This window comes from Crinia signifera, chromosome 6 (assembly GCF_055691185.1).
Source record: "Crinia signifera chromosome 6, ASM5569118v1, whole genome shotgun sequence".
Lineage (NCBI taxonomy): Eukaryota > Metazoa > Chordata > Amphibia > Anura > Myobatrachidae > Crinia > Crinia signifera.
This window is the reverse complement of record NC_139222.1, coordinates 263,108,416-263,134,542: the sequence shown is the minus strand read 5'-3', so window position 1 is coordinate 263,134,542 and position 26,127 is coordinate 263,108,416. Positions and strand designations below refer to the sequence as shown.

The 26,127-nt window shown below is 43.1% G+C and overlaps 1 protein-coding gene across 1 annotated transcript in view; it reads left to right on the top strand.

Annotated features, from left to right (window-relative positions):
- GLRX3 (glutaredoxin 3) overlaps positions 1-25,205 on the top strand; it is a 31,279-nt gene extending 6,074 nt beyond the window's left edge. The window contains exons 3-11 of the mRNA XM_083149470.1: positions 5,100-5,174; positions 8,479-8,680; positions 14,995-15,167; positions 15,249-15,310; positions 16,701-16,758; positions 16,842-16,894; positions 18,809-18,848; positions 20,266-20,358; positions 24,922-25,205. Of these exons, the coding sequence (XP_083005596.1) occupies positions 5,100-5,174; positions 8,479-8,680; positions 14,995-15,167; positions 15,249-15,310; positions 16,701-16,758; positions 16,842-16,894; positions 18,809-18,848; positions 20,266-20,358; positions 24,922-24,972 (807 nt within the window). The 3' untranslated portion in view covers positions 24,973-25,205. The remainder of the gene's footprint in view (positions 1-5,099; positions 5,175-8,478; positions 8,681-14,994; positions 15,168-15,248; positions 15,311-16,700; positions 16,759-16,841; positions 16,895-18,808; positions 18,849-20,265; positions 20,359-24,921) is intronic.
- Positions 25,206-26,127: the final 922 nt, after the last annotated feature.

The window sequence follows — 26,127 nt, the reverse complement described above, 5'->3', positions numbered from 1 at the left end:
CCAACGATGGACCCGATTTCCTTTGAAATCAGGTCCATTTTGCCGGCATAGGTAAAAAATCGGGGGCATCGCGTCGGTCGGGACCATTAACATTGGTCCCGACGCGATGCCCCCGATTTTGCCATAGGCTTCAATGTTAAAATATTTTTTAACATTGAAATTGTGAGCATCGCGTCGGTCTTGTGCCATTATAATGGCACAAGATGAGATGGACTTGATTAAGTCCATCTCACATAGTAAAAAATGTGAAATGGGCCAATATGACCCATTTCACATTATAGCCCCCGTCGTCACCCCACGATAGACGCCAACCCGAAGCGTGGCGAGCGCTGCGAGCCCGCGAGGGGCAGCGGTGCGCGTATACCTGTGAAGCTATATGCGTCCCCTCGCGGGGCTCGCCACGCTTCGGGCTCGGTGGCTCGCTGCGCTCGCCACACTATATATTCTCAACTCCACGCCGACGTGGATAGTAGGGGAATTAAAAGGTCGGAGGACGCGCACCGCCGCCCCTCGCGGGCTCGCTGCGCTCGCCACGCTGTGGGGTGGGGTTTACGTTGAAAAATTTGGGGGTCTAGGGAATATTTTACATTGAATCCAATGTAAAATCGTATCCCAGGGACCCTATTCACATTTGATTCAATCAAAAAATCGGGTCGATCGCATCGCATGCGACCAAATCGCATGCGATGCGATCGACACGATTTTTCCGACACGACCACCCCGATGTGAATGCAGGAAACCCATTTGTTACGGATGCCAGTTCTGTCCTGTCCCCTAACTTTGGAAATAATGTAAGTACGTTCCCAAAATGTTTAAACCAGTAACACACAAAAGAAATGCATTCAAATCTTGCTGGTGCCATAACAAGGGAGGCAGAGGTGGGTTATTACCGGGTTAATTAGAACTGGGTTCTTCTCAAGGTGTATGAATGTTTTTCAGAAGGAGGATGGAGCACACGGCCGCTCTCATCTGTCAACCGTTACAGATTTCTATATTACCCCCCCCCCCCCCCCCCCTTCACTACTGTAAGGGCATGGGTCATAGACCCGACACTATGACGGTTGACATACATCATTAGGGGTTGACACTTGAAATAGGTCGACATGGTCAGAAGGGCGCAACACAAGCATTAGGTCGACAGTAAAAAGGTTGACATGAGTTTTTCACTTTTTTTTTGTCCTGAATTTCACTATAAGTGGACATTGATACCGTATAAGTGAACCGGGTCCCCTTGCATGACTCACTGCACTCTGCACACTATTATATTCTCCCTGCATGCCTTAGCGGGTGGTAGGGTAGGAAATACGCCTGTCGGCACATGTCGGTTTGAAAAATAAATGAAACGCTCATTTCAGCCTTTTGACCGTGGACCGATGCTTGTCGACCTTCGGACCCTGTCGACCTTAGCCATGTTGACCTATTTCATGTCTTGACGTAAGTCCTGCTTACCTTTAGTGGTTAATGTATGTGGACCTTAATACGGTCGCCCTAGCAACCGTATCCCCTACCGTAGCAGGTGGCAGCTGTACAGAGGCCCTGTCCTTCTTCTTATGCCAGAAATGATCTGACGGTGATTTGATCCGTTTAACGATCCTCTCAGCTAGTGACCACACACTGGCATTTTGCTGTTAAAAGATCCAGAGGACATTGCTAACGGCCTGCGTGAATGCGCATCGCTATCGAAATAGCCCCTCATTTAGCTTCAGTTGTAGTTTTGCAAATCTTCCCAAAACTCCAACTATCGGCGGCTTGCAGGTGGCCGCCCCGTACGCTGCGTTTTTCCCCGCTATGCGACCGCAGTATTTTGCAGTCGCATCACTATTAGTGTTCATTCTAGCACCCGCCATATTTTAAAACCTATGCAGTTCCTCTTCCCTGCCTGGGGTGTCGCTGTCTGCTGTGGTGTTTCTAGCACAGGTCTGTTTTGCATATCAGTGCTGATATACAGACCACACTGTGCTAGAGACATACAGCAGACAGCGACACCCCAGGCAGGGAAGAGGAACTGCGTGGGTTTTCAAATATGGCGGGTACTAGAATGAACACTAACAATTGTGTGAAAGCTTTGGTATTGTGGGAAGCGCTTGCACATTAAGGGTAGCACCTGGCTGTGCAGCCCAGATGCAAAGCCAGTCGCGGAGCTGCCATTTTTTCCGTGGTGTTATGCAGCCACCACTCCCGCTCCTCAATAATGCTGCATCATGCCCCGATAATGCTCCGTGGCACCCTAGACTGTGGAACCCTAGACTGCGGTCACATTTATTGCAATGTACAGTAACTGCAGTTTAAGAGGTCGCACACGTGCAGATCACTGAAAATCCCATCTAGCCATTTTTCGGGAATCTGCTTACCATGCCGAATGAGGGCCATAGTGCGTATACACTAGACCAGGCATGTCCAAACTGGCCCTCCAGCTGTTGTGAAACTACGAGTCCCATCATGCCTTGCCGCAGTTTGCTATTAGGGAATGCTAAAACCATGGCAAAGCATGCTGGGATGTGTAGTTTCACAACAGCTGGAGGGCCACAGTTCGGACATGCCAACACTAGACGATATGCACGAAAATGTTAGGACTCGTCGTTATCGTGCATATTGTTTAAAATCTCATCTAATATGTGCGCAGATTATGTCCCCTGGTAAGATCTATTTGCTTAGAGTTGCTGACACATCCCTGCCCATAAGTAGTCATTTACCTACTGGAAGTGCCGACATATTAAACTGCAGAGAAATATTTCAATGTCTTGTAATTAATTTATTCCATTTAAAAAACAAAACACTGCTTGAATCAGACGATTATAATACAAAAAATCTGTATCATTTTTCTTTCTTTTTTTTTATTTTTAGGTCATGTTATTTTAAGAGCAGCAGACGGGTATGGGTCATTAGATCAGCACATGAAATAGGTCGACAAAGGCAGGGTCAACAGTCAAAAGGTTGACATGAGTTTTTCACGTCCCCCCCCAATGTCTACATGGACAACGTCCAAGTGAACCGCGTCCACTCGCATGGCTGGCTGCACTCGCCATGCTTTGGGCACAGTACCTCACTGCACACTATTATATTCTCCCCCCACGCCCTAGTGGAGGGTAGGGCATGAAACGCCGCCTGTCGGCTAAAAAAAACCCACACCAAAACGTGAAAAACACGTCGACCTTTTCACTGTCAACTAGGGAAGCCAATCCCGGGGCATTTTTTCTATCCCAGGATACGGGATTGAAAAATGCTCAATCCCGGATTTCCTGGGATCCCGGGATTGGCTTCCCTAATAATAAAAAAAAACCTGGCCACCCGCATATTACATTTGGGGAGTGGGCGTCCGGGAGCCGGGTTGCTCGGTGGGAGGGTGGGAGGGCTGCTGGCTTGCCGGGTTAGTAGGCCGTCTCGGTACTTATGTAGTATCTGGGCTGCCGATTTTTTGATTGTATGCCTTAAGTTAAGGCATACAATCAGATGCGATGCGATGCGATGACCCGATTTTTCCATAGGAATCAATGTTAAAATGGACTGAGTCCATTTTAACATGGAATTCAATGGGAAAAAGGGGTCCTTTTCATACCCCTACTATCCAAGTGGGCATGGAGTTGGATATAAACCTGTGGCGAGCGCAGCGAGCCACCGAGCCCGAAGCGTGGCGAGCGAAGCGAGCCCCGCGAGGGGACGGTATTCTGTGTCCCCTCGCGGGGCTCGCTACGCTCGCCACGCTTCGGGCTCGGTGGCTCGCTACGCTCGCCACAGGTTTATATCCAACTCCATGCCCACTTGGATAGTAGGGGTATGAAAAGGACCCCTTTTTCCCATTGAATTCCATGTTAAAATGGACTCAGTCCATTTTAACATTGATTCCTATGGAAAAATCGGGTCATCGCATCGCATCGCATCGCATCCGATGGTCGCATGCGATGCGATGCGATGTACCCGATTTAGAAATCGGCAGCCCAGATACTACATAAGTACCGCCGTCTCCTATGGCTGGGTGGCCGGGAGCCGGGAAGGCTGGGTGGGCGGCCGGACGGCTGAGGCGGGATTTGCGACTGTGCCCTATGCAGCGTGACCTCTGACCTCGTCACGCTGCGCAGTGCTGGGTAAGGGAGAAGCCGGGCAGCGTCTGAGTGCTCAGACGCTGCCCGGCATTAGACTGCGCATGCGCAGTCTAATCCCGAAATCCCGGGATTGGAAACTCCAATCCCGGGATTGAAATCCCGGCGTTTTGGGGGCCAAATCCCGGGATCCCGCTGATCCCGGGATTGGCCACCCTTCTGACGACTATGCCATTGTCAACCTAGTGCTTTTATAGACCTTAGCCATGTTGACCCAATGCATGTCGAACTAATGGCCATACACCCAGCAGATTTGTGTAAAGGTTGACATAACCAGAATCTGCATCTTTGTACAGGGTTAATACTGTAAAAGTAATGTCTGGGTTATCCTGCACTGGAACCACAATGCCTCTGTCATTCGCCTTTAAGAGTCAGCTAGCATTACACCGCTCATTGCTCTAACCAGAAACGAGCTTGGCACCGGAGCTGCCACGCGAAGGGTTAAGTGTAAAATTTACTAGACATCAATAGCGTATTGAGAAAAAAAAAATTCTCCTTTCTCCCCCTTATTTTATTTTTTGCTTCATAATTTGCAGAGAACTGAAAATGTCAGCCTTGATGTACTGCCTCTCGAAATTAGTCAATAGAGCAAACAGCTAGAATTGCTCTGGGCAGAAAATAAGCACTGTAATCATGACATAACTGGGGTCAGTGAGTTATGGATTCCAATATAGTCGTAGCTGCATATGATTGAAAATTTACTAGGTCACTAGTGCACCAAAATTTTTATTCGCAGCCTCCGGGCGTCTTTTGAAATGTGCAACAAAATAAGAACCCTTGAACCTGTTTTGTCATAGTGCAAGCACGCCGGATGACAGGGCAGCCCGGCGAGCCTCATTTAAATGCAAATGACTTGCAAACTTTTGCATTGAACTCCATTTTAAACATCCTAAGTATCCCTGCGAGGGTTTCCTAAACACGTGCCGTAAAAAGGGGACATGAAACTAAAATCACTTCAACATTGTATTTTTTTTCCATCCTTTTTTTTTTTACTATTTGTAGCTGGAAGCGGAAGCCATTCCTGAAGTATCCGAAAAGTACGAAATCATCTCCGTGCCAACGTTTTTGTTCTTTAAGGTAAGAAATGCACGGAGGTGCCCGCGCTTTAGCATATTCTGATTGTGACCATCAGCGGAGGGTGGGTACTGCAATAGGGGCGGCCAAATCTAAAGGTGCCCATACACTAGTAAGATTTATCTTCAGATCTGGCTGGTTGGAACAAAAACATGGTTATGGATGAGTGACAGTTTGTTAGTTTTCCAGCATTTCCAAGCAAATGGTCAACTGTCATTTGCTCTCATCCATAACCATGTTTTTGTTCCAACCAGCCAGATCTGAAGATAAATCTGCGTGTGTATGGCCACCTTAACGCTCAGTATTATCACATATATGTAAGGCAGCACAAAGCCTATTCAGCAATGCCTCCTGAGCCTACAGTAACTGATAACAGAGAACAATAGCATGCAAAGAGGCGGCTAACAACATTTAATGTCACACATGGCCAGATGTATCAAGCTTCAAAAAGTGATAAAATGGAGAGTGATAAACCACCAGCCAATCAGATCCTACCTGTCATTTTTCAAACACACCCTGTGACATGGCAGTTACGAGCTGATTGGCTGATGGTTTATCACTCTCCATTTTATCACTTTTCAAGCTTAGTACATCTGGCCCCTAAACTTGTTCACATTGTGATTATAGCATACATGATTGTGAAGTTGTATTTCAGGTTCAGGGGGCCTTAAGCCTACATTATGGATATAAAATATATTTTTAATCATTAATATTATTTTTTAATGCATGCAATTACGTCTGTTTTATAGCCATCTTTAAGATGTTACACTTTAACTAAAAAAGAAATCATGCATATTTCTGGAAAGAATCTGTAATTTCCCTCATTATCACATGCTCGCTATTGTTAATGCTTCTGCTAGAAGTGGGACTGTCTGGAAAGGAGAAGATCATCCTTCAGTGGGTACACAGCCCCCTCTATTGGTCACATTGGTGTATTACCTCTTCATCAGCCTTTGGTAGACATTTCTGTTTGAACACTAAGCACTAAACTCTTTGTTACTCCCCCATTAGGACTAGATGGTTTATCATATTTTGGCGGTTGGTACAAATAAAACTTGCAATTCTTTAGTCCATTTAAAAATCATTTATTAATTTATTTTTTTATTATTTTTCTTAATCTATCTCATTAAGCAAAGTAAGAAATACGTTCCTATTGCTTGTATAGTGCTAACAAATACACAGCCATGTACAGAGAATATTCATTACTGAGTCTTAATGCGCACACACATTGTAGTCAGTTGCCAACTGATTTACCAGAATGTGGAAGGAAACCTGTGAAAGTTTGGAGAGAACACACACACACACACACACACACACACACACACACACACACACACACACACACACGTCCACGTCCTTGGTCAGAATTAATCAAAGATAGAATTAGGCAAATCAGTCTACACCAAATAATTTCTCTAAATAAGTCGTTCTACGGAGTATAAACCACATCTGGACACTTCCTATAAATACTGACATTATAGGTTTGTGGTTTTAATATCACACACACACACACACACACACACACACACATCCACGTCCTTGGTCAGAATTAATCAAAGATAGAATTCGGCAAATCATTCTACACCAAATAATTTCTCTAAATAAGTCGTTCTACGGAGTATAAACCACATCTGGACACTTCCTATAAATACTGACATTATAGGTTTGTGGTTTTAATATTTGTTTTTGTCCGGCCACTTAGTGCTGCAATGAAATATGTATATTACCCATGGGCGCTCATCTTTAGGGTCTAGGTTTGAGGGGTGTGGGGTTGGCATTACATGGACAGATACATTAATAGTAGGGGAGGTAAACACACCTTTTTTTTCCTTTTAAAATCTTAGTGTGACCCTGAGTCTGTGTGACACACATGTATGCACAATATACTGTATATATGACTGGTGGAGTTTTGCTGTGTAGGGGTAGAGTGTAAATGAAGGAACATATTCTATTTTATCACTTTTAATTAGTTTATTGCAGTATCTTCCTATGAGAAACCCCTTTTATAGTGAGGGGTTGGTCTGGTGGATTTTCCAGGCAACTCGCCCTAGACCAAGTAGATCGAAATTCAGTTTTCTTGAGATCGCGGAGAACCGTAGAACCTTCCCTGCACTGAGGGGTAAATTGTATGAAGTTCAGAGAAGTGCAAGGTGATAATGCTCCAGCCAATCGGCTTCTCACTGTCAATTTACATATTGGAGCTGATTGGCTGGTGCATGATGATGATGACCTTGCACATAACGTTCTTTGGGGCAGATGTATTAAGCCTGGCGAAGAGATAAAGTGGAAGGAGATAACGCACCAGCCAATCAACTCCCAACTGTCATATTTCAAACACAGCTGATTGGCTGATGCGTTATCTCCTTTCACTTTATCTCTAGTTTATCTCTTCGCCAGGCTTAATACATCTGGCCCTTTATGGGGAAAGATACCACATCATTCGATTTAGTTCACTGGGAGTGGGGGCTGTAGGGACCACTGGCGGTGTCTGTCTGTGTACTTTAGTGCTGTGAAGGAGTGCTGGCGGGCGGTGGGGATCAGCGTTGGCGGCAGAATTTGAAAAACTGTTTAAAACACCCGGCACGCCTCTGATTGGCTGAGCTCTCTCCGCTAATCAAAGGGCCGCTCAGTGTTTTACATTTTTAGTTCCTCCCGCTAACGCTACTTCATAGCATTATGCTACTCCATCACCCTCTGCCCGCAATGTTCCATCGCAAGATGGCATGCGGCATCGGCTGCTGAAAGTGGGCATTTTTTTACACCATAAGATGCGATCAGATGCAATGTACGTCGCACTTCGATGTCGCATCGAATCCGAACACGAAAGTGTATGAGCAGCGTCACTGTTTGATAATAACAAGTATTGTGGAGAATAACTCCTAACGCTAGATACACAGATCTGCAGCAATATAAAGAGACTTTGTGTCTTTAAATTGACTTAATGTTTAGCTTGCTGTTGCTATTACTGATCATATTAACTGAAGATAAGGAAATGACATTATCCAGTACTGACAACTGCCCATTGTGATACATTCACTGCAATCAAGTGAGGATTTATTTGGCATAATGACATTTACACTTCCACAACTACTTCGAGCAGCAAGACCTTGTAATTGACAGTAAAGTACATTTATTCCATGATGTCCTGTGAGGGATATGCTGCACACCGTGCCCAGCGGACCTGCCGAAGCTTCAGAAATCAGTGCTAAGTTAGTTAGAGATCTCCTGCCTCTCCTCATTGTGACTATTTCATGTGCCTGCTTTCATTGCCCCGGACCGCTCAGCATGTCCTGTGTTGTGTCTTTAGAACTCTCAGAAGATTGACAGGCTAGACGGGGCCCATGCACCTGAGTTGACCAAACGAGTCCAGCGCCACGCTTCAAACGCCTCCTTTCCAGCTGCCCCCAACAGCACTCCCAAGGAGGATATCTCTGTGAGACTGAAGAAACTAATCAGCGCTGCCCCTTGTATGTTGTTCATGAAAGGATCTCCCCAGGAGCCCCGGTGTGGTATGTACTCTATGTGAATGGGGTCATCTTTAGCTGGGGAAAGATAACAAAGGATGAATTATTATTATTATTATTATGAAAAATAAATGTGGGTGTTTGTGTCGATGGTCACGGACAAGCAACGTCTGACTAATACTGATTAGTAAAATATTTGTGTCTTCCACTGGATAAAATGTGGTAAGCGGAATGGCAGAGTGCTAGGGATAACATAAGGGAAGTAGACCTAAATCGTTATCTGTGTACGTGTGGTGGCTGGGAACGGGATACGGTCGCTAGTCGACATTGTGAAGGTCGACGTAAATTAGGTCAACGCAAGAAATAGGTCAACATTGGTAAGCGGAATGGCAGAGTGCTAGGGACAACATAAGGGAAGTAGACCTAAATCGTTATCTGTGTACGTGTGGTGGCTGGGAACGGGATACGGTCGCTAGTCGACATTGTAAAGGTCGACGTAAATTAGGTCAACGCAAGAAATAGGTCAACATTGTAAGGTTGGAAGGGTAACACAAACATTAGATTGACAATGGAAAGGTCGACATGAGTTTTTCATGTTTTTTTGAGTCGACAGGCGGTATTTCATACCCTACCATCCTCTAGGGTGTGGATGGAAAATATAATAGTGTGATGAGCGCAGCGGGCCATGCAAGGGTACGTGGTTACGGTGTCCATGTCGACTTCCGTCAAAATTTAGGGCATAAAAACGTGAAACCGCATGTCTACCTTCCCATTGTCGACGTATTCTATGTGTCGACCTAAGCCTTGTACTTGTATGCCCACTGGGATCGGGAAGTAAGTTTGTTTAAAAAAAAAAATCAAGAAAAACGGACGTTGACCTTTACCTGTGTCGACCATTGGTATGCCAACCTTTTCAATATGTTGACCAATTGGCTGTCGACCTAGCAACTGTTGACCCAATACCCGTAGAGATGCCATTCTTGCCTGTTGCACAGCCGTGTGCCAGCACTCCAAAGTAGGTGCACTGCAAGGGGTAATAAACTGTTTGTATTATGATTCTGGGTTAAATGTGATAAATCGCATATTTGAAGGGGGTCTTTAAAGTTGCGATTTAAAAAAAAAATTAAAAGCCAAATTCAGATGGGTTGGGCTTAAAATATGACTTTACTGATCGCTGTAATGTAGGTTGATCTTCATACAGTCGGCCCTATGACCCCCCCCCCTACCCCTGGGAACATCTGTAAATGCAGAATTTGATCCCTACCCAACTAGGGCGGAACCCACTGCAGGGTTCACCAGGTCCACATTGCAAAGCCCATTTGTTTCACTTTGCCCCATGTTCAAACTTTTTTGTCCACCCTTGAGATTTCATGACACCCTCTTCTGTCTGTATCATTACGGCTTGTCGCGGCTGAAGCTCGACTTTGTTATCTTATCGGTAAAGTAATGTGTTTAATGATTTTCATACTCCAAGGTTCCGCAATAAAATGCTCTGAAGCTGATGCCTAAACCCCATCTAGCAAAACTGAACGTGCCCCTCCCCAGCACCCTTACACTGACCCCCCTCCGGCGTCCCATTCTCTGTCTGCCGTCTGAGCCTCCCAAGTCTGGAGAATATTCATAGTGAGTGAGGCTGATACTGAGCTGCAGGCGGTGGGATAAAGACTGGAAGATTGATGGTCTGGGATTCAGTTGTATGAGTGCAGGATGCACAGTGGAAATATTGTGCTTTGGGACAAAACTATACAATGGTTTTATTTTAATATTGAAACAAGAAAAGAAGAATTGTTACACAATATCATGCAGCATCTCCAGATTTCTTATGTCCTGCAACAGAATTGTGGCAAGACGGCGTTCTTCTCTATCTTTCACCTCCTGATAACTTTGTTTTACTTATGATTTCTCTGCTTTATTGTTGTCTCTCAGGTCTACGGATGTATTTGTTGTCATAAAGCTATAGGAGAAATAGCGCTACTGGATCTATTCCATGTTCATATCCCTTGTTTTAATTTTACATTCTTTACAGACCTAAAAATCGCTGCTACAGATTCACGTCTTTAACCGTGCTACTTATCTCAGTACTTTTTCTTTGTCCGAAATGTTGTTGCAACAGACGTTGTCCTGAGCGCTTGAGAATGCAGAGTCCCCCCCTCTAACCTTCCGCTGCATGAATCTGTATTAAATTCTTATATAGCGCAGCATATTTCGTTGTGCTTTACAATAGGAGACAGGGATACAACAAACTGACTGTCTGTAAATACCCAAAGGTATGAGGGCCCTGCTTACAAATCTATAGGGAAATAGGCATTAGTTTCACCAGAATGCAAGGTTTCTGGTGTGCTGTAAGATACGGTGGCCCAGCAGTTTGGCCAGGGGTCAGAAGCATGAAAAAATGTGAAAAAGAAAGCGTGTACAGTGGGGATGTGATTAGATAGGAACGGTATATGAAGGTTAAGTGGCTGGTTCTGGAATTTGATAAGCTTGCCTGAAGAGGTGACTTTTCAGGGAACGCTTGTAGGTTTGGAGACTGGAGGAGAGTCTTATTGTGCAAGGGAGGGCATTCCACAGAGTGGGCGCAGCCCGAAGAAAGTCCTGCAATCGGGAATGGGAGCGAGTAATGAGTGTGGATGAGAGACTCAGATCTTGGGAGGAGCGTAGAGGTCGGGTTGGATGATATTTTGAGTTCTTTCTGCCTTTATGTTCAAGTTTGTTATCTACAACTCTGGTTTATTACCCCTGTTGATGTGCTACTACAGATAGGTGTCTTTGTTTGAAAATATATATATATATATATATATATATATATATATATTGCAATAACTTATTACCCATGTTATTCCTAGGTTAGAGGGCCACCCATGCGGCCTTTTGAAGTGTTTCCATTTGCCTGTCGCAGCTTTAGATTATGTAGCGTACTCACCGTTACGTTACCCAACTCATACCTTTTAATGTTTTTAAGAAATCTATCCGTAGTGTTTATTCTAGAAACCTGCACTTTTCAAAACATGTGCAGTTCCTCTTTCTTGCCTGGGGTGTCACTGTCTGCTGAGTTGCATCCAGCACAGTGTGGTTTGTTGATCAGTGCATAGAAGCAGACCAGAGGCACCACAGCAGAAAGCGACACCTCTGGCAGGAAAGAGGAACTTCACAGATTTTAAAACACAGCCCCCCCCCCCCCTCCCCCCCCCAGCTTGGTTTTAGTGTGTAGAGCCAAAATGCCATAGGTAATAATTTTATTTGTCTCCGCATATAGTATTGCATCTAGTTATTCATCTCTCCTTGCTGCAATGCTGAATAAAACCCTGCGATAGTTTTGTCCCAAAGCACAACATTTGCTCTGCAGCCTTAACCCTTAAAATTGAAATACAGGCCATCAATCTTCCCAGTCTTCATCCCATCGCCTGGAGCTCTAACAAAGCTTTCTGGTGGGGCCAGTACAGTAAAAATGATTGAATGTATTGGAAACAGAATATCCAAAAGCAATCAGCCTACAGCTATTTACTAATGAACTCCCACATGAATGACACATTTCACAATCTGTGTTTTACTCCAGGCTGTACATGAACTTAACAATGGAGGAGCAGCCTTCAATAAATAAAGCACCGCGGCACCTCACACCTCACCGCCGTATGCAGATGGCGGCAGCATCGAATCTCTCGCTCCAAGGGAAAGCCCATATTTTTTAGCAACATCTATAGGAACGGAGGTCACATAAAGGGTATTCACGTACCGTGGGTTGTAAATATGATTCTGCTTGGATAAAGGGGACTTCTTAATGAAGACGCATGGTTCTTGTTATCCTGGGAAACATCCAGGGTTATGGAAATAACAGCCTACAGTTGTGCCATTCTGTTTCTACGTCTTGTCCTTTGAAATTCCAAATCGCCAAAACTGTATCTCTTGTATGTAAAGGAAAATGAATATAAGCTGTGTTCCTTACAATGGATTAGATAAAGTCATGGGTTCCATTTATTTATTACCAGTTATTTATATAGCGCACACATATTCCGCAGCGCTTTACAGAGTATAGTTGAACATTCACATCAGTCCCTGCCCCAGTGGAGCTTACAATCTATGATCCCTACCACATGTACACGGCACACAGACATTCTAGGGTTAATTTTGTTTAGAGCCAGTTAACCTACCAGTATATTTTTGGATTGTGGGAGGAAACTGGAGTACCCGGAGGAAACCCACGGAAGCACGGGGAGAATATACAAACTGCACAGTTATACATTGTTAACGCCACCCCACCATCAACGCCAACACGAAGCATGGGGAGCGCAGCGGTACGCGTCCTCTGACTTTTTCATACCCCCATTATCCACGTCAGCGTGGTGTTGACTTTATATAGTGTGGCGAGCCACCGAGCCCGAAGCGCGGCGAGCGGACGCGGAATACGAGCCCGAAGCGTGACGAGCGCACGCGGATTACTTACATGTATTCCGCGTCCCCTCGCGGGGCTCGCTGCGCTCGCCATGCTTCGGGCTCATTTTCCGCGCCCCCTTGCGGGGCTCGCTGCGCTTGCCACGCTTCGGGCTCGGTGGCTCGCCACACTATATAAAGTCAACTCCACGCTGACGTGGATAATGGGGGTATGAAAAGGTCGGAGGACGCATACCGCCGCCCCTCGCGGGCTCGCCATTCTTCGGGTTGGCATTGATGGTGGGGTGGCATTTGACCTAATAATTACCCATCAGGGTGGGTATACAATTAAAAATGGGGTCTGGGGGCATTTAACATTGGTTCCAATGTAAAATCGGGTCTCGGACCATTTAACATTGGATCCAATGTAAAAATGCGATCGATTTTTCCGACCCGATGTCAAAATCGGGCGCCCAGATAATACACAAGTACCGGTTCTGATTCTCTGTCCACATCGTCTGATGGCTGCCTACCTTACGACTGCATGGGGCTCTAGGCACTATTATGGTTTAAGGCCCCTTCATGTACAACTGATACAGGCTGATCAGTATACACAGGCCACACTGACTGCAGGCCTCATACACACAGGCCACACAAATATCACATGCCTGATACACACTGATCACTCATACACCTCAAATCGACTGATAACTATAATCTCAGTGACCGGAGCAATGCCGTAGCTCATCTGTAATATGCTAATGTCCAGCTCTGCCAGTATCTCTCAGCATACACCCCAATTTTGCTGAACAGGAGGTCAGAGCAGATTGTGACTGGAGGTAGTACACACACATTCTCTTTTGACCCCTGTGATTGGCTGAGAGGAGAGAGTCTGCTGTGCCAGGAGCTCCGGTGCCACTACTAGGCTTGCAGCCTGCCAGTGCCCCGGAGCTGGCTCTACAATCAAGGCCCTGTAGCCTGCCCCAGCACGGGAATTCAGGCCTACAAGGGGGTTTTTCATTAAGTATTTTTCATTTGGGCACTTGGTGGCCCTCCCCTATGTTGCCTGGAAAATACAACCGTAACCTTATTATTTATTTATTTACAGTTTCTTATATAGCGCAGCAGATTCCGTTGCGCTTTACAATAGTAGACAGTGATAAGACAAACTGGTTAACAACAGACAGACTAGGAGGTAGGAGGGCCCTGCTGCAAGCTTACAATCTATAGGGATATAGGAGGGAAAAATAAGGACAGGCACCAGTAATAGCATAGCAGTTACAGGTCCAGAAGGGAAGCTATATAATACATAAGTGCCTCGGAGGGTTAAGCATGTAGAACTTAAATATGATAGGCTTGCCTGAAGAGGTGAGTTTTCAGGGAACGGTTGAAAGTTTGGAGAGTCTTAATGTGTGTAACCTTACCCTTATTTCAATAATAAGTTAAAAACCATACATGTAATGAGTGAGGAAGATGTCTATTATGTCATCTCATATCAGCAGGCGTGTGAGTGTCGGCAAGATAGGTGTTACAAGCTCCATACACATTTAAAGCAACATTAGACAATATTTACCCAGCCCAACAAGTACAGCTGGTGATTTTAGAAAGCAAAGGGATATGTGTAAACCTCAGTCTTTTTTTACGTGTTTCTCTGCTCCCAATCCATACAGCGGTTTCATCAGAAATCATTTGATCCTACCTCCGATCTCTGTCCTCACAGCTCCCTCTCTTCATAACCAACAAGCTTGAAACAGATCGGTGTCCCTGCATAAATGTTTTTCACTTTCTGTTATGACATTTTTTAGCACACAAGAGTGATTTGGTCTGCGTGCCCTCTAGTGGTCACTGGCAGTACTTCACCTCATAGTGAGGCGCGGTTTGCTGTAAAAGCAGTATGTATTGTAAAGTACATATACAGCTGTATAAATTTGAATATAACTAATAAAAATAGAAAAACTTTGAACCTGACCATTTTTTTTTTTTGTCGCTTCCAGGGTTCAGTAGGCAAATATTGGCCATCCTTAACCAGCATAAAATCCAATTTAGCACCTTTGATATATTGTCCGATGAGGAAGTGCGACAGGGACTGAAAACCTTCTCCAACTGGCCCACTTACCCCCAGCTGTACATCAATGGAGAGCTTGTCGGAGGCCTGGACATAGTCAAGGTGAGTTCCGTTGCTAGCAGCGACTGTCATTGTACATCTAGGAAACGGCTCTTGTCATTTATCCTATGTTCACCTTTATAGGAGCTGGAGGCATCAGGGGAGCTGAGTACAATGTGTCCCAAGGCCCAGAGCCTAGAAGACAGGTATGAGGAGTGTTCCTAGTGTACCCCTTGTGTCTAGTTATTGTCCTCCCGGACAGCCACATAATCTGTGTACAAACACTGAGATTTCAGCTGGCATTAAGGTAATAATGTAACAGAAACTGGAGATGCTCTCTGAATATTGGACACACGGTGGTACATGCGATGTGTACTTAGAAACAGTGCAGATAATTCTAAATACATTTTGTGCATATCCTTTTTAAGTTGGTTTTCGTTTCTAAAAAATATGTATGAATTTACCTTGGGGACCATTATTGGCTAGATAGGACAAGTGGGTCTTATCTAATGTCTAATGCCACGTTTCCACTGCACTCAGTCTCCTACAGCTTCCATTCCTTCTTCCACTTTTCATCACATCATCACTTGGCCTCTCCCAATGAACATACTCACCCTCCAAATAAGTGGACACTCACTTGATCTGGTCTTCACTAATTTGTGATATTTCCTCACAAGGCTACCATCACTATTGCCACCATATCCTCCCTGCTCGACTCGCTTCTCTCCCCCTATCTTACTTATGCACTTCATTCTGTAGCTCGGGCGGTCACTACTTACCCTCACAGAGCCACACCTCAACCCTTGCACTCCAAAGGCACCAGATACATGCAAAAGTTCCCACAAACCGCCACACGACAATGAAGGCGTAAATGATGCTCTTCTGCAGACTTTACACCATTTTATATTTCAATAACCTAAAATTGACTCCATGCATCAGGACTTCACATTCTACCAGACCTTTAGCACCCCAACCCCTCCTTTACCAGACCACACCACCCTAACCTTCTTACCAAATCTGACATCTTTCTCCCCTGTATCTGGAGATGAAGTTATGCCCTCTTCCCACCTTGACCCTCTCGCCGCCGCCTCTATCTCTGTCTCTGCCCTTGTCTTCCTCATTATTAAAAAAAAAACCCCTGTCTTAAACCTAACACCATCTCCAACTACCAACCAATGTCTCTTCTACCATTTGCCCCCAAACTCCTTCAGCATAATGTATACCGTCACCTTACTGCTTTTCTGTCTGCCCACTTCCTGCTTGACCTGTTTCCCAGTCACAATATGGAGGAGGCAGCACTTGGAGCAGCACCAGCTCTAAGCGCTGCCTCCTCCCCTGCCCCCGATGACACTCCGCCGTGCCCCCACATGACGTCAGTGAACTGGCAATATTGCCGGTTCACTGATGCGATCTGAACAGACAGACCGCACATACAGGGTCGCACCGGGACTGAACCATTTCAAAGTCCCGGTGCGACCCTGCATTTGCGGTCTGAAAGCGGCATCACGTTCTACAACTAAAGAAAATATTGAGGTTCAGGTAGTTTTACAGTTTAGCTACTGTGGCAATAGTAAATAGACCTTTTTTATTTTTTAGGCTCAAGGCACTTATTAATAAAGACCCAGTCATCCTTTTTATGAAAGGGAACAAACAGGTATGTCGTGTCGTCTGTATTTGTATTTATTTTCTTTAAGGTAAAGACTTCAGTGACATGGTCATTTCTCCTGTGTGTTCCAGATGCCTAAATGTGGGTTCAGCCGACAGATCCTAGAAATCCTGAATAACACCGGGTGAGTGAAGCTGTTTATCCGCACACCGCTCTCCGGGCGATCTATCCTGTGCACGCCATAATTGATATGCTTTGTTGGCCAGTAGTAAATACTAATATGCAGCTCTGGTTATTGACGAAATGTCATTTCTGTCTCCTGAAGTTATTTTTCCTCGTAGGCACGGGCTGGCGATTTTTGTTCCGTTTCACAATATTTATTTGTTTTACAGTGGAAAGTATTACAAATCCGCAGTATTATAGGCCGGAAGATTCAATTAGCCGCTGACATTTTTGTCAAGTTTAAAGATCTTGAAATATAGATTACAATGTCTGCCTGAGTGCCGTGCAACATTCGTCTTACATCCGGTTACGGTCTCTACTTGTGTGGTTGTTCCGCAGTATTCCAGAGGCGGATCGTCTTATACCCCTTTCACATTGCAGCTGTAACACGGTATATTGCCGTTTTTTTAGTGCTTTAAAACGGTTCCAGCTGCAATGTGAAAGCTACATTGTCAATTTACCGGTTACAGAAAACCAATATTTTGACACGTGTTAAAAGCAGGATCCTACACGTTTCTGAGCCGTTTTCCCTGCAGTCTGAACAGCTCAGAAACGGTATTTGCTACAAATGACACATTATCCCCGCCCACAAGCAGGAAAAAAAACATTTAAAATGACATTGTATGGCTTTCTATGGGTGAAACGGGTTGAATCTGAAAGGTACAAAACGGTATTTAAACTGCAATATACCTTTACATCATGCAATATGAAAGGGGTTTAACTGGCTTTTGACCAGTTTTAAGACACGTTTAGAAAAACGGGTTGAAAGCAGGTTTTTGCAATGTGAAAGCAGTATTAAACAATAGTGCGATTTAAAAAGAGGTTTTTTAACAATTACAAAATGTTACTCAAAGAACAATTAGTGGTTTATTTGCTAAAGCTCGATTTTACGTAAATGTTGGGCTTCATTTACTAAAAGATTGTGTTTTTTTTTTTTATATACATTTATAATGTTCGCTCTGGAAGTTTTAGCCCTGGAATACTAACACGGATGGTTCTGGTAGAGCAGATCGACAATCACATGATTGACCACTCATGGCCGAACGTATCTAGATAGATCTAGATAGATACAGTACCTAAAGATAGTCAACCAAGTCTAGATTGACATTAATGGAAGATAGATGCAGACATTAGGTCAACGGGAACGTGATAAACAGTAACAAAGTCTACAAGGTTTTTTTTGGTATTGGTCGCCATAGGTCAAGATGGACACCTTATAAGTGTACCGTGTCCCTTCTCGTGGCTCCCTACGCTAGCCATGCTTTGGGCACAGTGCCTCACTGTGCTCCCTCTACTGTATGTCCACTGGGATGTTAAAGTAAGAACAAGTCGGTTTAAATAAAACAAAAAATCACAAAGTCACGTTGACCATGTGACTGTCCATCACGTTCTTGTCCACCGAATGCTTACGTCTATCTTCTGTTACTGTCAATCTAGACACATTCCACTATCTTTAGATGTCTAACTAGTTACATTTGACCATAAGTGGTCAAGCATGTGATTGTGGATCTAGACGCCGTCGCTGAGATCCGAAATGGATTTAGGTAAAAAAAAAATTATTATAGATTTATAATCCATGAAAATCAACCATAAGTAAATATACCTCTTATTCTTTGTGTAAAGAATAAAGCGTTTTGTTCAATGATTTTGTATTGTCATCACCATCCTGAGCCGTATCGCCACATTTCTTGGCAAATAGACAGTTTGCATCACCAGAGATGGGCTATTCACGCTTTATTGAATAGCGCCGTTCATCCCTTCAGAAATAAAGAACATGATGGATACTGGGAACTACTGGATAATGAGTGTTCCTGCTTGCTCAGATGCTTGAACTTTTGTCAACTTACAGTAATTGTTTTGTTTTTGTTTGTTTTAGCGTGGAGTATGAAACCTTTGATATTTTGGAGGATGAAGAGGTGAGCGAGATTGTAATGTGGTGGTTGAAAGGAAACTTGTTCTGAAATAAATGTATTTTTCACTGGAATTGATTGTTTATAGGTGTGGTATAGAATATCTAAAGTGTTTAGGTTGACACTGGTTATGATCGACACTGTTTTATCATATGTGATCACAATCAGTAGTATGCTGCTGGATTCAACATGGCCACCACCAGCATTTGGCAAGTGTATTTGCCCTTAGATTTGCCTGCTCCCCCGCTGGGTTCCGTTGCATGTGATCTCACTGGGTACACACGTGTAATGTGTACCTGGGATTAAAAAAATAATGTTTGGACAATAATCAGAGGGATCTGGGATAAGCTCCCTATCCCATGCGTTGTTGCGGCTCCGAGGGGCCGGTTTGCATGGATTTTACGTTACATGCCTAAGGCACCAAAAGCATAAACCCCGATAAGTGCCAGCTTACGGAGCTAATTGGATAGCCCCCGGTGACCCAATAAGCAGCAGTAATTTACCGCTGTTAATAGGATACCAGCCTTTGGGGGGTATTCAATGTTGTCTAGATTTTTCAGCTACCTATTTAATTTAGCCAGCTTATCCGCCGATGCAGGTTCAACTTTGTTTAAAGTCGAATCTGCACCTGTAGAAAAATCGTTGAAAATTTACAAATTTTTTACTAAAACTAATTCTCCGATCCGCACGTTTTCCAACCATGTGTTTTCGATGTTTTTTCCAATTCTAAAAATTGGCACTTGGATTGGTTAGGTCAAATGTAAATTTGAACGAAAGTCTGTGAAAAGTGCAGATTTTTTCCAACTGCTGGAAAAATCGAGACTGATTGACTACTCCCCTAAGTCAGGGCACTGAAAGCTGTAAAGTACATTGGTTTACTATGGGTAAAATTTGAACCACAGTCTGAAGCCAACATCTTCATTCCTACAATATTTTTAAAAACATTTTGGGCCAATCAAGTGTATGTCGGATCTCTAAATTTAAAGTCCTAAAGGGCTACAAGAAATAGAAGTATTTTGTAAGGTACGTTTATCACCGTTTTAAACCGGGGCAAATAGCTTTACCTCGCCTGTACAGGCAGACAGCGGTGCAATCTCTCTGAGCAGAGTGACGCTTCAGCATCTGTTGCAGGCGTGTTCTATTGGATTGTGACAGGATAGTCTGGATATTGGCTTTTGGTTATTGCTTTGGATCGGGGATGGGGGAACTTTGGCCCTCCCAGTTGTCGAACTACACATCCCAGCATACTCTGCAACAATTTTAGCATGGCCATATAGCAAAACTGTTGCAGGGCATGCTGGGATGTTGTAGTTCAACAACACAAAGGTTCCCCATCTCTGCTTTAGATAATGAACAAGGCTGATATGGTTTTGCTTTTCTCTGTTTTTGTTTTAGTATATCTTTTTGTTTTGTCTTGTGAAAGGTTCGGCAAGGATTAAAAACATACTCTAATTGGCCGACTTATCCTCAGCTGTATGTAAAAGGAGAACTTATTGGAGGATTGGACATTATTAAGGTAACTTGTTACTCCTTTTGGTGCTAAATGTGTATTAAACATAGGGTGAACAAGAGATGTAGGGTGTAACGAGATTTCTGAATAAGCCTCAAAGACTCTGCTATGATGTAGATGGCGACCGTCATGTAGCAGCCCTGTTATTTCTGGATCTTAGAATGGGTTGCTTGTTTAGTTATACGTTTGATTGGAACAATGTTTCACCAAGAATAGGGGGTTGAGCGTTCTCATAGTGATGTAAACTACGTCGGCAGATGTCCCGGTAGTGTTGGTGCTGCAGCAGCTGTCCATACGGCTGAATATCTGCAGTTATTTCTGTGCACACAATGCGGCCTACTTACACGTTACTCTGGATCAACACTGACCTGTCTTGCAGCCTAATGCAGGATGTGGGTGCACAAGAGATGCGAGTGCCTAGAAGGGCTCCCAATTTTGTGTTTCTTCTGGTATCCAGAGTTCTAATTGGAAGTGTGGGAAGGGAACACGGTTTGCATTGTGCCCATGGATTCAGGACGCCGTTGGCGTAATTTCTTAGTCTATAGTAGAGACACAGGTGACCGATTCCAATACAGCCTTGTCCGAATGTTAAGTTACAACTTCCACCATCTGAAAAAAGAGAGTTACCGCCCATCAATCTGTATCTATAGGATTTGATCACATCTGAGAGTATCAGGGGCCGGACAGATCTAAGTTTCCCAAACCCCCCCTCAATCTCTGTTGCACTGAAAACTTAGTTTACATGGATGAAATGCTAAAATTGTGAATACACACCATTATTAAACAAATAAAAGTTCCTTCCAGTTAACATTATTCCATGCTACAGTGCCCCCTGTTCATCTTATTCCACGCTATGGTGCCCCCGGTTCACATTATGCCATGCTGCATTTCCCCTGTTTCACGTTATGCCACACTGCGGTGTCCTGGTTCACATTATACATCCCAACCTGTCATTCAGACCACCCCAATCCTACGCCACTCTCTGAACATGTGGCTTACTGTGGACTCGGCTGTCAGATTTGCAGTTCCACATCCTCATGCACCGCCCCCCTTGTTGTGACATTTTCTGAGTCACTGTTTCAATTCATAGAGATGTGCTTCTGGCGGGATGCAGTCAAAATCCTGATGGTCAAAATACCGACAGGGTCATAATACTGACAAGGTCCAAATCCCGACAAGGTCAAAATACCAACATATAGAATTTACAGGTGAAACTGTCAACATGACTTTGGTTCGACAGGTCGCGAGGTTAACATGGGTTTTTTCACTGTTTTTTCACTGTTTTTTGACCCGACAGGTGGTATTTCATGCCCTACCATCCACTAGGGCGTGGTGGGAGAATAAAATAGTGCCGAGCACAGCGAGGCACCGCACCCGAAGGATTTGCGAGCGATGCAGTTCACCTCTAACTGTGTCCATGTCGACATTCGGGTCAAAAAACAGTGAAAAAACCCATGTGGACTGACAAACCAGATATTTATCTGATAAGATTAGATATGATAAATAACCCAAACCAAATTTATTTACTTTATTACCTTTAAATATAACGGCAACGCTGAAATGATTGCACACCCACACAACCTTGTTATAAAATGTATGACAATGCTTTACTTGAAGAATAGCTTCATTACAGGTAATTGCAAATGCAGACTAACACAAGAAACATAAAACTGACTAGCTAATACTTAAACAGTAATTCTAAATCAAATCAAAATGGACACCTTTCAAGGACAGTGATCAGCCATGATTAAACCTCCTTCATAGTTACCTCCAGCCCCCTGTGCTTCCTTGTTCTTTCTCAACTGCCTTTCCCTCCCTCTATCACTCTGATATTTAAACCTTTATCACATTAATTAATTAATTACTCATAAGCATTGAGTCTTATTGGAAAGCTCTGCTTTCAATCATGATGTCATAATTAACCCAACACCCAACTTCAGTGGCCTTGTGGGTCTACGCATGTGTGGCCTTGTTCCCATATTATTCAGTTTGTGGAGACTAGGTGTCTGTCCTTGCTACATTATACTGTCAACATCACATTCTTAAGCTTCTAAAACCCAAAACAATTCTCTAACAAGAAATCACTTTTATAGCACTGTTCTGAATGATCGGCCATTTTAATAATATTATTATGCAAGTCATGATTCAACAAAATGGCTGCTGCTTCTAACAAACACCTGCTGCTTAGCGCAAAGGGAAGGCCTCATACGCAGTGAATAGTACATTGTGCAACAAGCTAAAGTCATCTGCAGCAATAATAGCAATATTTGAGAAAACAGAGTATAACAAAAGTATATAATTATTGATGCGTTATTTCAGTTTTAACAGTCCATCCTCTGAACTTCTCCAAAGAAAGTTCATATCTCTTGCAAAACGCATCATTTGTTTCTCTCTTAATACATCGGAAAACCTTCTTGAAGCATTTCACTAGTATACAGAAAAATCAATAATATTATCTTGGCAAAAACATCAAACTTCTTAAAGCATATATAACATTGACTTATGCGAACCAGTTATTGGGGTTCAACCAAATAAACCAACTGTAGGGAATCACATCACTCACACCTGTTCAATAAACTAATTTTTTCAACCCAAATAATTTAATTCAACTTTCCTTTTAATGTCACCATCAGTTTTGTACCATATTTTAATTATATTCACAAATTCAAATACAATTTTATAAACTTGGGATAATGTAACTAAGTGTGTTTCTTTAATATACCATGTGTTACTTTCAAATCTTCATGTTGAATCACCACTGTATTAATTAGTAAAAGTAAAATTTTATTACAATAGATCTTGTTTGTAACCATTTAGAAACCTTATAATCCTTGTGGTAATGTCCATATCTTAAGAGACAGTATGTTTGAGAAAACATCATAAGAAACAATTCAATGAGTACTCTTTTTTCTCTAGATCTTATACTAGCACACCCAACTCTGTCACATAACTACATGTTTTGTTGTACTCCAAAATATCTCCTGTTATTACACTCTTTACCAATTTTAAACCTAGGGAGAGTCAGTAACCTCATAAGATTCACTTGTGTAAATCCTACATAGAAAATTAAGTGTTGTTTGATTTGACTGCAAATATAAGTAGCCATTAACCCAACATTACCAGAGTGATACCGTAGATGACAATATAAACAACAATCAGTTTACCTTATTGTTCTTTCTATCAGCTCATGATGAGCGTCTTAAAGAAGAAATGTCATTTTGCATTTAGATATTATGTTTGCACCATTGTTACCATCCTTATTTAGAATGCCTCTTCTTTACTGATACCTTACTAGATGTATTCTATCAATGGTTCCTGTGTGGGCGTTCTCAGTTACTTTTATGTTATTACTCATATATTTATTTTAAACCTTTTAATTAGTTTAACATATTGGCTATCAGTATTTTATTACCATCCTCTGATGCATACCACTGTCGAACCAAAGTCATGTTGACCGTTTCACCTGCACATCCTATATGTCGGTGTTTTCACCATGTCCGAATTTTGTCCTTGTCGGGATTTTAAATGTCGGTATTATGAACCATTCGGGATTTTGACCGTCGGGATTTATTATTATTATTATTATAATTTTATTTATAAGGCGCCACAAGTGTTTCGCAGCGCCGTACAAAGGAACAGTACAGGGAGACAAAGCTTGGCATAACATTGAATAAATAACAAAAATACAGTACAAATAAATAGCGCCACAGATCAATACACATTACAGCTTAAATGTAAGTAGTGAGGACTCATTCAACATACAACTAGAGGCTTGAGGCCAATGATGGAGATGAGTATACAGCCAAAGATGGTCATTGAGCGTTGGAGTATAGGAGAGCTGTGAGTGACATGTGAAGAGGGCTTTCATACCGAATCCCTTCTGGCAGATATTCCATGGCGAACTAGCAAAGGCACACGGACACTGGGGGTCATAGCTGTAAAATAAATGAATGAGCACCACTTGGCTAGAAACAACTGTAATGCATATGCAGCAGAAAAGTAGATGTGCAAATAATCACTAAAGTAAAAAAAAATTGGGAAATTGGGAAAAAAAGAGCGCTTCTATGGGGAGGGTGGGGGATAACGGGTGCTAATGTGGACCCGCTTTACTTTGATAAATCACCATAGGTCTTTAATAACAGTAACAGGTAGCAACAGACCTGGCTAATGCTGGCCACACATCAGACCAACTTTCCTCCAACCATTTAACTAGTTGCTTGGATGGAATAAAAATATGGTACTGGATGGGAGCAAAGGACAATCAGAAATGTGCTCACAAACCCAGGAAAATGGACAAAAAAATTCAGTCAAATTGTTTAAATCAAACTGGTTCAACTACAGTACCGTGTCTGAGCGACAATTTTTGTCCTTTTCCAGATTTTGGGAGCAAATTTCTGAAGTAAATATTACATTTGCTCCCATCCAGTACCATATTTTTATTCCATCCAAGCAACTAGTTGGATGGTTGGAGGAAAGTTGGTCTGATGTGTGGCCAGCATAAGGATTCACTGTAACAGATCTGCGTTAATAAACTTTTCATGTGTTTTTTTTTTATTTTTTATTGTTCAGGAGCTTAAAGAAAGTGGTGAATTGGTCCCGGCGCTAAAAGGAGAACATTAACGTATGGATGTGCTATAGGTGACACTATATATAGACCAAGGGTGGTTCTGACTTATCCTGGTTCTCTGACCTCATACCTGGATCTCCATAAACCTTATTCTGTCTGCGTCTTTATTCTTTAAAAGGTCATGGTCCTGTACTGGATATAATGTGTTTCTGGAAATGGGGACAATATGTGAAATCTACAATATGTAACACAATATTTTAATTTAATAAACATTATTACAATTTCATGTTCTTGCTTTTGGTAAATGTATAACGTGGATATTCTATCTGATTAATAAGGAAAATACAGATGATCAGTACTATGGTCGTGGTGCTTTCTAAAGCATTGACATTAATACAATAGACTGGCTTTTATCAGCTGGGTCACATGGTTGCTCCCTACATCGGGAGACTAAGGGCGGTATTCAATCCCCGCAGCTATTTCCGATGGGGGAAATTGCGGTGGGAGCAGCCTATGCAATGCTGTCTTTGAACTGCATTGAAGAGGCATCTCGGCACAACAGACCCGACTTTAAAAGTAGTCGGGCCGTTTTACCGAGGACAGCCTCTGATTGTCGAGATCACAGCTGTGTCTCGGCGATCCACGGTTGTTTCCGTGGACACTCCCCCTTTTTTGTTGTTCGGCAGATGGGACTTTGAATCCCGCCTGCCTATAAAACAGGCGAGTGGGCCAAGAACGGGCCAGGGTCAAGACTGTTGGGACCCGGGATTGAATACCCCCCTAAATGTTCTCACCATAATGATGATGATTAGTTTCTGGTGTGACAGTGTCCTACACTATGAAGGCAGTCCAGTTAGGTGCGCGTGGCCTTGTGTGAGCCATACTATTCACTTAATTGGTCCACGTTTGTGGTTAAATTACCCCAATATTAAAAAAAAAATTGTTCGAATATGTACCCCAAATCTCAACAAAAATAGCTTTTTGATATTTTTTTTACATTCTTTTTAAAAATTAAAGTGCTCTCTGATTGCCCCGAAAGCCCCCCCACCCCCATTTTTCATTTGCTTTCTTTGTAATTAAATTAATCTTGTAAGCTATTGTCATTTTATTGCTTTAATGCCCAAATCAGCCTTTTTTAAGATCTTTTCAAAAGCGTGCAGTACGTTCCGTATGCCCTCTAACAGCTATCTACTGTGTATTATCCTGCT